Below are 14,163 nucleotides of genomic sequence, written 5' to 3' on the forward strand. Positions count from 1 at the left end.
ACAAATTTCTTGTTTGGACAATCGAATCTGAAGGAATGTCTCAGACCTCAGCATCTGGCATCAGACATATATTCAATTGAACGGCTTTTTAACCGCTGTAAATTTACTTATTTTGTTAAATAACCATGGTACACTTCTTTTCTTGGAAAACAAATATATATATATATATATAAAAGATGGAGGCAAAACATCTCCCCTTACAGATGCAAAGTGGAGCAGAACTTCTCCAGAGAAGGATCTTGTAATGAATCTGAATTATGAATTCGAATAAATGGAAGTCAGTAACACACCTATATATAAACTAGTATTGATCATGACGGCCAGGATTAATGTATTTAATTAGTAATTTGACTATGTACAACAACCATTACACTGGTTAGAGGGGTTTTAAACACAAATCTGGCCAAAAAGCTGCAGCAAATCTCCAGATACAGTAATTTATCAGCAATCGACAAGAATATGTGGTACATTTCTACCAACGCAAGATTTATGTCACACATTAACTCATCATTAGACAAGCTTCTGCTCATCCTGTGTGTTTAATTCACATCACCAATAATCACAACAGGAACACTGTCCGTCCTTGAAATGATGATATCGTTTGGTGTCCCTCAGAATAATTTCTCTACCAACAATCATTGAGATAAATTTTGTGGCCGAGTGGCAGTCACCACAAACTCGAAGGTTCTTAATGACTCGAATAGTTGTCCCTGGAGGTGTGTTGATGAGACCAAAAGCAATTGCCAACTTCTCGCTATGGAAGCAAAGCATTTTTTCTTTCTGTTCTATCTCTACATCATTCAAAACAAATTTCATGTCTGGCACATATCCTGCTGCCTTCATCTCCTGAGACAATCTTTCCAGTTCTGCATAAATCTTTTCTGTTTGTGGGTGTGACTTGTCTCCTACAAGAAAGGCATGGACCTGTTTATTGACCTCAATCCAACTACATCCAGGCCTTTTTTTGACATCTCTGTCTCTCATCATTTTTCTCACCTTTTCAATCTCATCCCACATGCCAGCTGCAGCATAAATGTTTGAAAGCAGAACGTAAGGCGCAGCACTTCTAGGGGTTAAATAAAAAAGATGTTCTGCTGCTTGTTTGCCTAGCTCTATATTGTTATGCACTCTACAGGCACCGAGCAGACATCCCCACACGGTAGCATCTGGTTTTATCGGCATTTTGTTGATAAAGTCTAGAGCTTCATCGAGGTACCCAGCACGGCCAAAGAGGTCAACCATGCAACCGTAGTGCTCCATTGAAGGTGTAATCAGATAGCACTGTTTCATGCAATAAAAAGTCTTTCTACCCTCATCTATCAAGCCTGCATGACAGCATGCTGACAACACGCAAACCAACGTAACATCGTCTGGTTTCATGCCAGAGTGTTGCATTTGTTCAAAGAGTCTGAGTGCATCTTTTCCACAGCCGTTCATGGCATATGCTGAAATCACCACTGTCCAGGAAACCGCGGTGCGTCGATGCATTTTGTTAAATAGGTCTCTAGCTTTCTCTATACTCCCACATTTCGCATACATGTCCATGAGAGCATTCGTAACGAAGACGTCAGATTGAAATCCACTTCTAATTATTTCATCATGTATCTCAACACCCTGTTCTAAAGCTGCCAAATTCGCACACACAGGGAGGATGCTGACAAAGGTTTTTGAATGTGGCTTCATGCCCGACAGCTTCATTTCCTGGAAAAGCTTCAAAGCTTCCAGATTGCGCCCATTCTGTGCATATCCAGCAATCATCGCTGTCCACGAATCTACGTCGGGTTCTGGCATTTCCCTAAAGAGCTCCATGGCTTTATCAACATGTCCATTATGTGCGTACCCTGCTATCATCACTGTCCAGGACACCACATCACGTTTGGGCATCTTCTCAAACAGCTTCAGGGCTTGATCCGCATTCCTATTCTGCATATACCCTGCAATGATTGCCGTCCACGAGACAGCATTCCTTTGATACATTTTGTCAAACAAACGGCGTGCATCCATCAAAACCCCGCATTTTGCATAGATATCTACAAGAGCACTCTCAACAAAGACATTAGACTGAAACCCACTCCTAATCACCTCTTCATGGATCTCCTTGCCTTGGTCCAGAGCTCCCATGTTGGTGCATGCCGGAAGGATGCTGGTGAATGTATTCACGTTAGGTTTCAAGCCCACTGACTGCATTTCTCGAAAAAGTTCCAGGGCCTTCTCACTGTGCCCATTCTGAGCATACCCTGCAATCATCGCAGTCCATGACACCACATTTCGTTTGGGCATTTTATCAAATACATTGCGTGCATCCTCTAAACATCGACACTTACCATACATATCCACAAGGGCATTGCCTACAACAATATCAGACTGAAAACCGCTTCTTATTATTTCTTCATGGATCTCTATGCCCTGTTGCAGATATGCCAAGTGGGCACATGCTGTGAGAACGCTGGGAATTATGAACTGATCGGGTTGGACTCCCTCTTGTTGCATTTGATAAAACAATCCTAAAGCCTCCCGTGAGAATCCATGCCGAGCACAAGCGGCGATTATCACAGTCCATGAGAACACATCTCGTTGAGGCATTTCCTCGAACAATTTGCTTGCATCCATCAGACTGTCGCACTTGACATACATGTTGAGAAGCGAATTCCATAGATAGGCGTTTGGCACAAATCCACTGCGAGTGATGTGGGTATGGAGTAATTTTCCTTCTGATAAGGCCTTTTTCTTCACGCACTCCTGCAAGAGGCAGAGATATGTTGAAGAGTCTATCCGCAGCTCTGTATTAAGCAAAATATCCAGAGCTTCTTTTAATTGACCCTGCTTGCAGATTGTTCTGATATCCTTTGTAGAGTAATTGTTGTTGGCTTGGAATTCACTTTGAAGGGCTATTGATGTAGTAGTCCTCCTGCAATGAAAGCTAAGCGTTAACCCCACGAATAATGTGATTTTATCGTGGATGTTGCTTAGTTTTGTTACCATCGCCATGACTGCTTAGCCTCATAATTTCTTTACAGAATCCGAACTACTTGCCAACCTCAACCAAAATAGGAATAAAACAACACCCTTCTTAGTAACCCCAATTAAATTAAGTTCAGTTTGCCCACTAAACAATTTTGTGAATGCAAGCTCTAATAAAACAATTGGTGTAGAGGCCAGACATGAGACACAAATCTCTACTTGCAATATAATCTCGAGTATATGATGCATCCAATGCCAAAGCTAAGGAATTAACTGCAACACATTCTACATTTTTGGCTTTACACATTCATAATTATGCATCAAATTTGTAGGTATGTGTTTATACTGATTTTGTAAAGGGTTTTAAAAAAAATTGTGTTGGAAAGTAAAGATTGATGTTAAGATAATAAAATTTTGTGGATTTATTTTAAATACAATTTATTACTACATTAATTTTTTTTATCAATAATGTGTAAGTTTGGGATGGTTTTTAACAACCATTGTAAAAGTTCTTTGGGATGATAGTATAGCATTTCTTGTTATTCAATAGGTAGGTTTTATGATGATAATTTTTTAATATTTGTTATTCAATATATATGTTTTGTTTTTAATGATTAAATTAGGATTTTATGGATTTTTAATTCATTAAAAGTAGAGGAAACATATATTTAGTATACAAGGTCAATTTATATTGATGAGAATAAAATGTGGTGTCATATTTTGGATTATTAGTTATTAACTAAATAAAAAGTTGGTGGTTCACGTACATTGAAGATTGGCAGCCGCTATGTTCAAGGAAACTATTCAGACAAATCCACTCAAAAAGTTCATTTCCTGTCACCTCATTAGCAAAGCCTAACCTCGAGAGTGTTAAAGTTCATTTCCTGTCACCTCATTAGCAAAGCCTAACCTCGAGAGTGTTAAGGAGATATGACCCCGTGACCTCCTAATGCAATGTGCTTTTGAACTAACTATCGAGGCTAGTTAATAACCAAATCTCTCTCTTTTTGAATGAGAGATATTTTGTCTCATTTATGTTTGTAGTGGTTATATATATATATATATATATATATGATAGGTGGGTGGGATTGCCTGTTGTCAAACTTGGAGTGTGTTAACAATACATCTATTCAAAACTTTTTAACAAATACCACTTTTAGAAAAAAAAAAATTCTTCATTTGAATTAGGAGATTGAGTAATAAATTAGTATAAAACCAACACTTTGAATAGGAAATGGAACAATGTGGCTTAGATAGGGAGTGAATTTACATAGGCCTAGATTTCTATAAGTTTATGTTAAGAATTCCTTTACATGATCTATTTGAATTAATTAATTGATTTTATGTTAGGGGTGAGAATGTATATCTTTTGATACAAACAATTATTTATCTATAAACAATACATATGCATTTTGGTTTAACAATTATTAAGTTTAAGAATCCTTTCAATAACTTATAATAATTTATCATTTTGCCTCATACCCAATTTATCTAGTTGTGTTCTTATCCGTTTATGGCCTCAAAAAAATGTCGTTTAGGTTCTCAAAATGGCTCCAAAAGTTCAAGACCTAAAAACTTCCAAAATAGGAAAATAATGTTATGAGGCAGTGGAATAAGTGGATGGCCACTGATACCCAACTAGATTACCTCGCACCCCCCCCCGCGCCCTAGGGAGCAATGGTCTCCATCACATTGAGTGCCTTCATGAGATGGAGAACTTTCTATTGAACTTGGCCCATGGTGAGCCACTTTCCTTGGTGCAATAGATTACCTACTTTAATAACCCAATACAACTAGATCCTCTATGGGCAAGTGCTCTTATCTGATTATTTGTGGCATGTTCAATGCAATCTGGGTTGATCTCTGTCGATGTCAGTTGCTCTATGACTTTTGATGTGTCCAACAATGGTGGAAAGTATGGCAAAGGTGGTCCACATTGAACACTAGGTGCATGCCAAGGAATGCGGGGATACTTAGCTCAAAAGCATTATCACCTATAGCCTTGGCGATGGTGTAAGGTCCATAACAGAGTGGCTGAAGCTTCTAATGGGCACCTGCAAGGTGTTCCTTTTCCAAATACAACAAAACCTTGTCTCCCACTTGAAACTTGTGTGGAACCTAGTGGTAATCATGGCGTTGTTTATACATAGTATTGATTTTCTACAAGATATCATGGACCTAATGGCAAATGTGTTGAATTCATTCAATAAACTCGGTAACTTTGTCAGCTTATGATCCAATATGTATATATTATTCTTGTGTAGTTGCAAGGGGCAGTGCCACATCAATGGGACCTAATGGTTGAAATCCTAGGCCCACTTGAAAGGGATTGTGGCTAGTTGAGCTATGGAGAGTGTTGGTTTTTGTAGTATCAAATAGGTGTTTTAGTCTCGGTTTATGTCTATGAGACTAAGGAACCTGAGATCTCAAAACCCAAAAAAGGTTTCACAAGATAAGCTTGTGAAACGCCTTAGTTAAATTAATTGACCATCATTTAAATTTTTCCTAAGTCTAACTTAGGAAAACTAGTTAATTAAAAGGAATTAATTAAGAAAATGTGAGAAAGCTCTAGAAACTCACACAGATTGAGTTTGAGATGATCTTAGTTGTTGATGAGGATCTAATCATGATCATTAGTGAGCCAACGAGAGAATATAAGAGTCGGATGATAGGGTTGGAGATAGACACATCAAGTGAGAGGGAGAGCAAGTTCCTTGGGTAGTCGAGCTATCTAGTGCAACGATTCAACTAGAAGAAGATCTTGAGCTAGAGAAACAATGTTTGAGAGATCAACAATAGAGTTTCAGTGGATTTCCAGCGTTAGAGAATCAATAAAAGAGAGGCTATATTATTTCCTCAGTGAGGCTATGTGGGGCCTGTGTAGAAGCTTCAAAGGGCCAGTTAGATTTAGCTGAAGAGGAGGTCAATTATGTTCTTGGTGGCCTAGATTTTCACCAGAAGTCCAAGTGAGTCACTTACAGTGGCAAAACCAGATAGACAGACAGATTTTACTGAGTTCTGGAGGCAGTGTGAGTGGGGTCTGTACTAGGTTTGCATAGAGGTTGACGTAGGGGTTTTCGAGTGGCCCAGACAGAGCTAGTTTCAGAGTTGAGATCAATTTTCAAGTGAAACAATTTGTCTCACATATATTTTGGCCATATTATTTGTTGTAGGATTTCCAATTTGGCATCCATTTTTTTGTACTCAAATTTTATGTTGCATAATAAAATAAACCCTCATCTACTACACTAGTTTTCCCATTTGGGTTTTTTCGGGGAATTTTGTCCAAAAATATCGGTGTCATTTTTATTGTGTGTGTGTGTGTGTGCATCTTTTCTCAGTTTCCATATTATTTTCTGCAACGTAATTTTATTGTGAAGAATTGCAGTGTGATTTATTTGTTATTTACCATAACAAATAAATTGCATAATTAATCAATTAGAAGAATCAATTTCCAATTGTTGCAATTTCAAGGAATTCTCACATGGCATCAAAGCATTGAAGATTAGATCAGAGGCTCAATAGTGAGAGGGAGAAATTGTGTAGTTTCATAGGGAGTTCTGAGCATAATTTCTCATATCTGCACAAACCACCATGAAATGTGAATTTACAGAGGCAAAGGGTTTAATTTTTAGTTACATCCAACAGAAAAATTTGATCAGAGGCTTAGAAGCAAAAATTTGTAGGTGTGGATTTGTCGGATAGAGTGTTCCTCTTAGAAAATCAGTTAGTTCGATCGAGGCACAGTTGGTTTGTAGCTAGTCCACTAGTAGTAGATCAACGTTGGGTGGAAGAGAAAAGACACATAGAGAATTATACTCAAGATGTCTTCAGTAGATTTCTCAAATTTCTCTAGTGTGGCCACTGAGAGATTCAACATTCAGGAGGCTATGGATTTATCTTCCAGATTGGAGGATGGATTTGATCTGATATATTTCGTCTCTAGCTCAACTTCACAGAGTGTCAGGTATATAGATAGTGGAGCATCAACTCATATGACAGGGGCTGAAGAATACTTCTCTAGCTATAAGGAGGATCAAATGGACTTTCAGATTCATATCAGAAACAAGAGAAAATGTACTCCATATGGAGTAGGTACCATCGAGATTCATAGGGAGTCAAGTGTAAGAACAAGTGTTACAGATGTGTTGCATGTGCCCGGCTTAGGTATGAACCTTATTTCAGTATCCTAGCTATAGGATAAGGGATATGATGTCCACTTTGTAGGGAAGAAGTTGCTCATCAAATACCAAAGATAGAAAAAGGTGAAACATAGTGGAGTTTTCTCTAAAGGAACTAGTTGGCAACATCATCAGTGATTGCAATAGCAGTGGGAGACACATAAGTGAGCTATGGCACAGGAGAATGAGACATCTACATCATGGAGCACTTATGATGCTTAGGGATATAGTGACATGTGTTCTATAATTAGGCATGGAACTCAATGATGTGTGTAGGGGATGCGTACTTGGGAAGTATTCTAAGGCAACATTCTCAAGAAGTGACATTAGATCAGATGGTGTGTTGCAGCTTATACACTCAGACATTTGTAGCCCTATGTCCACTATATCTTTCAGTGGGTATGAATATTTCGTCACCTTCATCGATGACCATTCCAGGGAAAACTGGATCTATTTCTTAAAGACCAAGGATGAGGTCTTCAGTTGCTTCAAGGAGTTTAAGGCTCTAGTAGAAAATGTGACAAGGAAGAAGATCAAGGTACTTCGCTCAGATAACAGAGGAGAGTACACAGATAGTGACTTCACATGATTCTGTGCGAAGGAAGGCATTAGGAGGGGATGGACCGCTCCATACAATCCACAATAGAATGGGGTATTAGAGTGGAAAAATAGGTCAATAGTTGGGTATGTTAAGAAAATGTTATATGACTAGGATTTGCCAAGTTTTTATGGGCAAAGGCATGTAACATGGTTGTGTATATCCAAAATAGGGTTCCTCACATGGTATTGGGGAAGATAACACCAAAAGAAATATTCTCAAGAAAGAAGCCAGAAGTAAGTCACTTCAAAATCTTTGGTAGCATAGCTTATTGTCATGTCCCAGATGAAAAACACACTAAGTTGGATCATACTGCAGAAAATGGGTTTTCCATTGGGTATAGTGAAACCTCAAAGGCATATAGGATCTACATTCCTAGTAGTAGGAAGATTATCATCAGATGGGACATGAAATTCATGGAGGATAGAGCCTTCAAGACATCTTGTTATTTTCCAACAGATGATCAGAATGAGCCGATAGGAGCTTCATTGGTCCAGTAACAGGGGCAACCACACGAACAGTCATAAGGATCTAGTACAGTCACCCCTACTAGCATGACATTAAGTGCAGAAGATTTTGTGAGTTCGTAGTAGACAGAGTAGTAGAGGCAGGATGAGGAGTCGGTTGATCCTCCCACCACTAGTGGGCGTACCGGAAGAGAAGTTCATCGAAAATTGAGGGACACAAAGAAGTTCGTAGGAGCTCCTAGGATGAACAAGATGTTGAGATTGCAACAAGATGATGGAGCTTAGTGAAAAGAGTTGCCTTCACTAAGTGGGCCCACAGGCTATTTTTGGCGCAAGTCTATTTTTAGACTATGTCTATTTTTAGACATATGGATCATGTCTATGGATTGCAGGTTGTTGTTTATGGATGATTGGTCAAGTTGGGAAGAATAGATGGACTTCTATTTTTGATCAAAGTGTGAGTGATCACAATGTGAGTGATCAAAGTCTATTTTTAGACTGGCTGTAAAAAATAGAAAAGTCAAATATTATTGTCTCATAATAATATTTGGACTATAAACTTGATCTTATTCTCTTGGAGCACTTCAATTTGAGCTACAGAGGTGGCACATGCAGCTGTCAGAAGGAAATACGCTTTTCTTATGAGTCAGTTGAGTTGTTGCATGCATGACTTCAGTTAGAACTCAATCAGTTGAGTTTGGTGGAGTTGATTGTGGAGTTGATGAAGTTGTGTTCAGTTTTGACTTGGTTAAACTAGTTGTAATTAGTCTAACTGCAAATAGACTAATGATGAGTTGTTAAACTAATTATTAACTCATGATACAACTAATGAATACATCAGTTAACTCAGTTGCATGTCAGTGCATGTTCAGTTCAACAGGGACAGGTGGTAGAGAATCAGATTGCTATCAGTTGTGACTATAGTTGTGCACCAGATCTTGCACAATCAAGGGATTGAGTATGCCAATGAGTTTGCTCACGTATTTGCCCAGTATTGTAGCCTTTGCTCACGTCCAAAAAAGTGTGAGTGATTATTTTGAGGTGAAATACGAGTTTGGTAAGCCATTCTCATCAGTTCTTGAGCAGGTATTGAGCAGTGGAGGCAGGCAAGCAGTGGAATAGATTTGGAGATCAGATCTTAGCTGTATTGTGTGTAACAGGTGGAGCTGGTACTGGATTGCTTGTGATAAGCATTTTACTTTGTAATGTTACATGGTCTCAATCATTAATATACAGATAGTTGGGGTTTTTAGCGAGATGCTTTCCCCGGGTTACATACTGTGTTAATGTGTGAATGCTCTTGATGTTTTATTGTTATTGATGCTGCTATATTGATGATCAACGTAGAGGAGCTTATGTATTGTGTATGTATTCCGCAATAGTACATGATCAGGATAATCTCTGTTGAATATGTGTTAAATTATTCAAAATTTCTACATGGTATCAGAGATGTTGATCATCAGATCTACTATTCAGGAAGTGTTTACATTCTATTTCTTCAAGCAGAGTCTGTAATCGGGCCAGGTAGCCTCTGGATTCATCCTTCCTTTGGAAGGTGAGATATCTGGTGAATGCCCATACAGTCAATCTCTGTACGAGAAATATTGTGTTCTCACAAATTTTAGATCGGAAGCAGTTGAGTTTGAGCTGGTGGAAATCGAATTTGCAGCAGTGTTGTTGAAATGTCTTTCAACGGATTGCAAATGTTGTTCCAAAGCAAGAGCGACCTAGCGCTCAAGGATAAACTCAGAAACAATAAAGGTGAGAATGGATCTTCATCAAAGGTATCTGATGAAGAGAATTGCGCTTTGGCTGCCAAAGTAAAGAAAGGGAAGAGCAAGAAAACTTCTCAGTCTGGTGCGAAAGGCAAGAAGCAGGATATGTCCAAGGTGAAGTGTTTTCACTGTCACCAGCACGGACACTATGCCACTAATTGTCTGCAAAAGAAGAAGAACAAGCAGGCTGCTGGATCTTCAGCAGGAGAGGCTCTAGCCTCACAGTTTGAGCTTGATTTTTCATTGATCGCATGCTTGGTTTCAAGTGTGATGGGATCAGTGTGGTTCTTGGATAGTGGTGCGTTTTTTCACATGATGGGAGATAAAGATTTGTTCTCTGATCTGGAGGACAAAGATCTTGGAGTGCACATCGAGATGGGCGATGATGGTAGATACAGTGCGACCGGTATCGGTACCATTTCCTTTGAGAGGGAGTCTGGTAAACCCTTCGTATTAAAGGAAGTCATGCATGTTCCAGGATTGAAGAAGAATCTTATCTCAGTGGCGATGTTAGAAGACAAGGGGTATGATGTTGTTTTCAGCGAGGGAAAGGCTTTCCTGCGCAGCAAGACAACTGGTGAGACCCGAAAGATAGGGGTTCGAGTGAGGAACCTTTATCAGTTGCATGTAGATGGATGCTCAGCAATGGCAAGCAAGGCAGAAGGATTGGTGAGCCGGGATGATGGCGAGTTGTGGCACAGGAGATTGGGTCACCTTCACCATGGAGCCTTGAAGATACTGCAACAGATCACTACATGGCTTCCTAAAGGCACACTTGCGCAGTCAGATCAGTGCAAGGGGTGTACTTTGGGGAAGTTTGTGAAAGCCACCTTTCATGAGAAGGATATTCACGCCACGACGATCCTTGAGAGAATTCACACAGACGTGTGTGGACCTTTCTCAGTTGCTTCGACAGCAAAACACAAGTATTATGTGATTTTTGTTGATGATTTCTCTCGTAAGTGTTGGATCTTCTTCATGCAGAAGAAGAGCGAGACATATTCAAAGTTCTGTGAATTCAAAGCACTGGTCGAGAAGGAGTCGGGGAAGAAGGTGAAGGCTCTTAGGAGCGATAATGGTGGTGAATACATCTTGGACGAGTTCAAGGATTTCTGCAAGGCAGAAGGGATTCGTAGAGAGCTCATAGCTCCCCATAACCCACAGCAGAACGGGGTAGCTGAGCGGAAGAACAGAACGATTGTGGGTGCTGCACGGGCAATGTTGCATGATCAGGGCCTACCCCTTCACTTATGGGCGGAAGCATGCAATACAATAGTTTATGTGCAAAACCGTTGTCCTCATAGGATACTTGGCATGAGTACACCTGAGGAGGCTTATTCTGGTAAGAAGCCTGATCTTTCTCATTTGAGGATTTTTGGTGCTAACGTTTACATGCATGTGATGAAGGATGCCAGGAAGAAGTTGGAGCTGACCGCAGAGGTTGGGATATTTGTGGGGTACACTGATACGCCCCACAACTATCGTGTGTATTTTCCAGACAGTGGTAAAACTGTTGTGCGACGGGATATAAAATTTCAGGAGGAGAAAGCCATGAAGTGTTCGCTTGAGAGGGAGCTACACTTGCATGTAGATGAGGAGCTATTAGTTCCTAAGGATGAGCTTCAGGATGTGGATCAGGCACAGGATGAGGTTCATGGAGTGGACGAGTCCACTAATGCAGCACCAACCATCAGAGGGTGAAAGCGCTTGACAGAAGCTGAGCGACTGGCTCAAGATGCAGAGAAAGTTGTAGGACCACCTACAGCCCAACACAGGCAGAGACAGTCACCTGATCGGTACACTGGATACATGGCTCTTATGAGCAAGTGTGTTGTGACTGAGCCATCCTCTTTCGAGGAAGCTGTGGAGGATCCCGCATGGGTAGACGCCATGGTGGAAGAGTATGATTCTATTGTCAGAAACAGTGCATGGGAGATTGTTCCTAGACCGGAAGAGAAATCAGTGGCGGGTTCGAGATGGATCTACAAAGTTAAGCAGGCAGCTGATGGGAGTGTGGAGAAGTACAAGGCAAGATTTGTTTCCTGAGGCTTTTCACAGATTGAGGGGATCGATTATGAGGAGACCTTTGCACCGGTTGCAAGGTATTCTTCCATATGGACGATTCTTGCTTTCTCAGTGCAGATGGGATGGCACATTCATCAGATGGATGTGAAGACTGCATTCCTCAACGGAGTCATTGAGGAGGAGGTGTACATTGAGCAACCCGAAGGCTTTGAGGTCTTCAGCAGTGAGTCGCATGTGTGCAGGCTCAAGAGAGCGCTGTATGGGTTGAAGCAAGCACCACGTGCTTGGTACACACAGATAGACAGCTATTTCACAGGACTTGGATTCTCCAAGAGCGAGGCGGATCCTAACCTATACCAGATTGTGGTGGAGGGTAAGTTGCTTATCATTGTACTGTATGTTGATGATTTGATTCTAACGGGTGATGAGCTGTTGATACTGTCATGCAAGAAGGATCTTGCTACAGAGTTTGAGATGAAGGACTTGGGCCTCCTTCACTATTTCCTAGGATTGGAAATATGGCAGCGTAGTGGTGGATTATTTGTTTCTCAGGGCAAGTATGCTCGGGAGATACTGGAGAAGTTCAACATGCATGGCTGCAAGCCTGTTGATACTCCTCTTCCTGGAGGTTGGAGGAAGGAGGATGCCACTTCGGGAGAAGAAGTGGATGCCACTGTTTATCGACAGTTGGTGGGGTCGCTGATGTATTTGGTAAATACACGACCTGATATATGCTATGCAGTTAACCAGCTTTCACAAGCTATGGTTAAGCCTACCAAGCTCTTCTGGAAGGCGGGCAAGCATGTATTGCGCTACTTGAGAGGCACATCGGGATATGGTTTGTGGTACAGACAGGAGAATGAGGTGAAGCTATGTGGCTTCACGGATGCAGATTGGGCAGGGAGCCCAACGGACAGAAAGAGCACATCAGGAGGGGTCTTCAGTATCGGATCGACAACAGTTTCTTGGTACAGCAGGAAGCAGAGATCCGTGGCACTCAGTTCAGCGGAGGCTGAGTATATGGCAGCAAGTTTGGCTGCATGCGAGGCTATATGGATGAGGAAGATCCTGGTTGGTTTGTTCGGTTCTCATTTGGATCCTACTGTGATTTACTGTGATAACCAGAGTTGCATTAAACTCTCGGCTAATCCTGTATTTCATGATAGATCTAAACATATTGACATCAGGTACCATCATATCATAGATTGTGTGTAGCGGAGGATCATGTTACTTTCGTACATTCCAACGGAGGATCAGGATGCTGATATTCTGACGAAGGCTCTCACCAGGAGCAAATTCGAGTACCACCGAGGCAGGATAGGGGTTGCTGATAATCCATATCTTGTCGAGAAGGAGTGTTGAGATTGCAACAAGATGATGGAACTTAGTGAAAAGAGTCGCCTTCACTAAGTGGGCCCGCAGGCTATTTTTGGCGCAAGTCTATTTTTAGACATATGGATCATGTCTATGGATTGTAGGTTGCTGTTTATGGATGATTGGTCAAGTTGGGAAGAATAGATGGACTTCTATTTTTGATCAAAGTGTGAGTGATCACAATGTGAGTGATCACAATGTGAGTGATCAAAGTCTATTTTTAGATTGGCTGTCAAAAATAGAAAAGTCAAATATTATTGTCTCATAATAATATTTGGACTATAAACTTGATCTTATTCTCTTGGAGCACTTCAGTTTGAGCTACAGAGGTGGCACATGCAGCTGTCAGAAGGAAATACGCTTTTCTTATGAGTCAGTTGAGTTGTTGCATGCATGACTTCAGTTAGAACTCAATCAGTTGAGTTTGGTGGAGTTGATGAAGTTATGTTCAGTTTTGACTTGGTTAAACTAGTTGTAATTAGTCTAACTGCAAATAGACTAATGATGAGTTGTTAAACTAATTATTAACTCACGATACAACTAATGAATACATCAGTTAACTCAGTTGCATGTCAGTGCATGTTCAGTTCAACAGGGACAGGTGGTAGAGAATCAGATTGCTATCAGTTGTGACTATAGTTGTGCACCAGATCTTGCACAATCAAGGGATTGAGTATGCCAATGAGTTTGCTCACGTATTTGCCCAGTATTGTAGCCTTTGCTCACATCCAACAAAGTGTGAGTGATTATTTTGAGGTGAAATACGAGTTTGGTAAGCCATT

The 14,163-nt window shown here is 40.6% G+C and overlaps 1 protein-coding gene across 2 annotated transcripts; it reads right to left on the reverse strand.

The window, feature by feature from the left end:
- Positions 1-297: 297 nt before the first annotated feature.
- On the reverse strand, positions 298-3,250 carry LOC149260498 (pentatricopeptide repeat-containing protein At2g03880, mitochondrial-like). 2 transcript variants are annotated; one of them, XM_089420757.1, is made up of 2 exons: positions 2,325-3,250; positions 298-2,237 (listed from the first exon to the last, which is right to left on the reverse strand). In XM_089420757.1, the coding sequence occupies exons 1-2, from the start codon at positions 2,986-2,988 to the stop codon at positions 550-552; spliced, it is 2,352 nt and encodes a 783-aa protein (XP_089276883.1). In that variant the 5' UTR covers positions 2,989-3,250; the 3' UTR covers positions 298-549. The 2 variants fall into 2 exon arrangements, with proteins under 2 accessions (XP_089276883.1, XP_089276879.1); XM_089420753.1 differs by having other exon boundaries at positions 298-3,249.
- Between the last annotated feature and the right edge of the window lie 10,913 nt (positions 3,251-14,163).

This window comes from Pinus tabuliformis, chromosome 6, assembly GCF_031772625.1.
Source record: "Pinus tabuliformis cultivar Carrire ecotype Pingquan chromosome 6, CPIR1, whole genome shotgun sequence".
In the NCBI taxonomy this organism is placed as follows: Eukaryota; Viridiplantae; Streptophyta; class Pinopsida; order Pinales; family Pinaceae; genus Pinus; species Pinus tabuliformis.